Source organism: Thunnus maccoyii, chromosome 18 (assembly GCF_910596095.1).
Source record: "Thunnus maccoyii chromosome 18, fThuMac1.1, whole genome shotgun sequence".
In the NCBI taxonomy this organism is placed as follows: Eukaryota; Metazoa; Chordata; class Actinopteri; order Scombriformes; family Scombridae; genus Thunnus; species Thunnus maccoyii.
Genome location: NC_056550.1, coordinates 19,382,501 through 19,385,000, shown reverse-complemented (window position 1 = coordinate 19,385,000; position 2,500 = coordinate 19,382,501). Strand labels below are relative to the sequence as shown.

At 41.1% G+C, this 2,500-nt stretch overlaps 1 protein-coding gene and 1 pseudogene across 1 annotated transcript in view; one reads left to right on the top strand and one right to left on the bottom strand.

Moving 5' to 3' along the window:
• LOC121883666 (hemoglobin subunit beta-2-like) overlaps nucleotides 1–2,500 on the top strand; it is a 4,804-nt gene that overhangs the window by 1,648 nt on the left and 656 nt on the right. Inside the window, exon 2 of the mRNA XM_042392076.1 lies at nucleotides 2,213–2,480. Coding sequence (XP_042248010.1) covers nucleotides 2,389–2,480 — 92 coding nt within the window. The 5' untranslated portion in view covers nucleotides 2,213–2,388. The remainder of the gene's footprint in view (nucleotides 1–2,212; nucleotides 2,481–2,500) is intronic.
• Nucleotides 331–1,461, bottom strand: LOC121883671 (annotated as a pseudogene).

Here is a 2,500-nt window from a genome sequence, read left to right as displayed (position 1 = left end):
TAAAGAGGGGGAATAGGTCAGGTATTTATATATTAATAGCTCCACATAATATCTATTGTTGCCATTAAATGCAACAAATGTGGCATTTGTTTGGTCACTTGAAACATATTAATGTTATAATGATAATAGTAGTAGTTTCTTAAAAACCTGGAAAAAATGTTACCGCCTATCCAGATGTCCCCATTATGTTCAAAATTGCTTGACGTTTAAAATTCTATTTTAATGTCATGTGTGCTATTCAACGACGAAAAAAAGCAGTTATGTATTAAAAATAGAGTTAACTACACTTAGCCTACATGTGGCAGAAAGTCCGTCACCTGCTGCAGCTGTTTATCTGTACTTCTCAGCCAGGGCCAGAGCCACAGCAGTCAGGAACTTGTTCATAGCCACATGAAACTCAGGGGTGAAGTCAGCGTGGAAAATGATGGCCAGGACCACAAGGATGTTGTGGGAGATAATCTGTGAAAAGAGGATAATGGCAAAGATGTTGGCCTATGCTTACATGGAGTTTTAGCTCCCCACAAGCTCACCCACACATCTGTCCCATATTATTGTTCTTACGTTTGCTCTTCCATATTTCACAATTCTAATGCTACATGCATGACCCTCACTTGTCAGATGCCAGGTGTATTTTAATAGTACTGAATAGTGCAGCATCGGTACCGTTATGATAATGACAAATGAACACTGTAGTTTTAAGTCTTGAAAGGACCACAATTTGAGAAAAAATTGATTGATTACAGACGCTGACTCAGTACCTTGAAGTTGGCAGGGTCCACTCGCAGAGTGAAGGCATGCAGCTCACTGAGGCTGAGAAGACCTCCTTTCAGATCGCCGATCTTGGTCAGAGCATCAGCAACTCCAGCCATAATAGAACCTCCGTGCTTCCTCACGTTGGCAGACTCAAGTCCTTCTAGTGGGCGAAGTAAGTCTAGGTCTGCGGGTACACGACCAGCATGCTGTGTAGAAAACTAAAAAGGTGAGAATGTAAATGAATCAATCAGTGGTAGAGCACGTTACATCAGTTTATTTGAAGTTATATTTACCTGGAGATAGCATCCATACTGATGTCGTCCGCCTTTTAAGACACCTTATCCCAGAAGGCCTTGACATTGACTTTGTCCTTAGCAGTGAGACTGGTCATCTTGCCTGTTGGTTGAGTGTCACTGAATGCTTTGTAGCCCAAACAATGGTTTTTTTTTTATAGTTAAAACAAAGCATGGACACACCCGAGACCACCTCCAAGATAGGCTGCAGAGGGCGATTCATGTTAGGTCATACATTCGTCGTTACATCATAACATATCATTATTCAACGGATAATGGCCAACATTGAAACGTAGACTTTCAACGTATGGTTTGCAGAAACGTACAGTGCCTACGATTTATTCTGGCGATTGGGTCGTTCAAATATATTGGACACACTCGGGACAGTCACGGGCTGTGAGCATCTACTGGCACAAATAAGGGCAAATAATACCACCATATGAGCATATAAATATTAATAATATGTGATATAATAGTATGTATTACAATATAAACATATTAATAATAAAATTATGATTAAAATCTGAAGACAGTTTTCACATGGGACCATTAGACAATTTGATCCAAGTGACACAGAAAACACCCTTGATGTGCTGCTTTATATTGAAGTTGCATGAAGAAATAAAGACTTGTAGTCACTAATATTCGTACTGACCTGAATGAAATGGTGATTGCAATCAGCAAACTGATGGCTGAGCGTTGCTGTTTACAATGAGCAGTCTGGAAATCAGTAAAAGGACGATACAGCTGACAGTGTCAAACTAATATTTCCACCGAAATTTTACGATCTCTGTCCAAGGTCCTGATCAAGGAACCTGCTCGGTTTCTTACGCTGTTATTGTGCAGTCTCTGGGTGACAAACTGGCATTTTGTTACTGTGTTCATCATGTATGTGTGTATATCATGCTGTGGCTCTGCCAACAATTTGTGATCATTTAAATTTACGCCTGTTTGACCAAAAGATAATGACACAAAGGGAAAACAAGTTTCAGGATATCTTGTAAAAATTCTTTTACATCATTATTTCTTCTTAACACACTGAGTTTCTGGGCATAATTTAAATATGAATCATTGTGAGTCTGAATTGTTTTTCCTTGTCGAATGGCGGGGGCCTGTCGGGCTGTGGTGTATACTTTGTACCTCAAGCTATTTTTTGTCTTTTTCAGAAACAACCTAAGTTGTGCAGATACCCTTATCATTGCTGTAATGCAGCACTTGGCTGGGCCACCGCCTTCCGATCAGATGCTTCTGGAAGGGGAGTAGGGTTGCTTTAAAAGGGGCATCTGATGCCAGGGAGCACAGCATCTACTGATCCGCACAGGAGAATCTAGACGTCAGCAAAATGGTCGAGTGGACAGACTTCGAGCGCGCCGCCATCCAGGACATCTTCGCCAAGATGGACTATGAGTCTGTGGGCCCTGCAGCTCTTGCCAGGTGAGGTGTACTTGTTATTT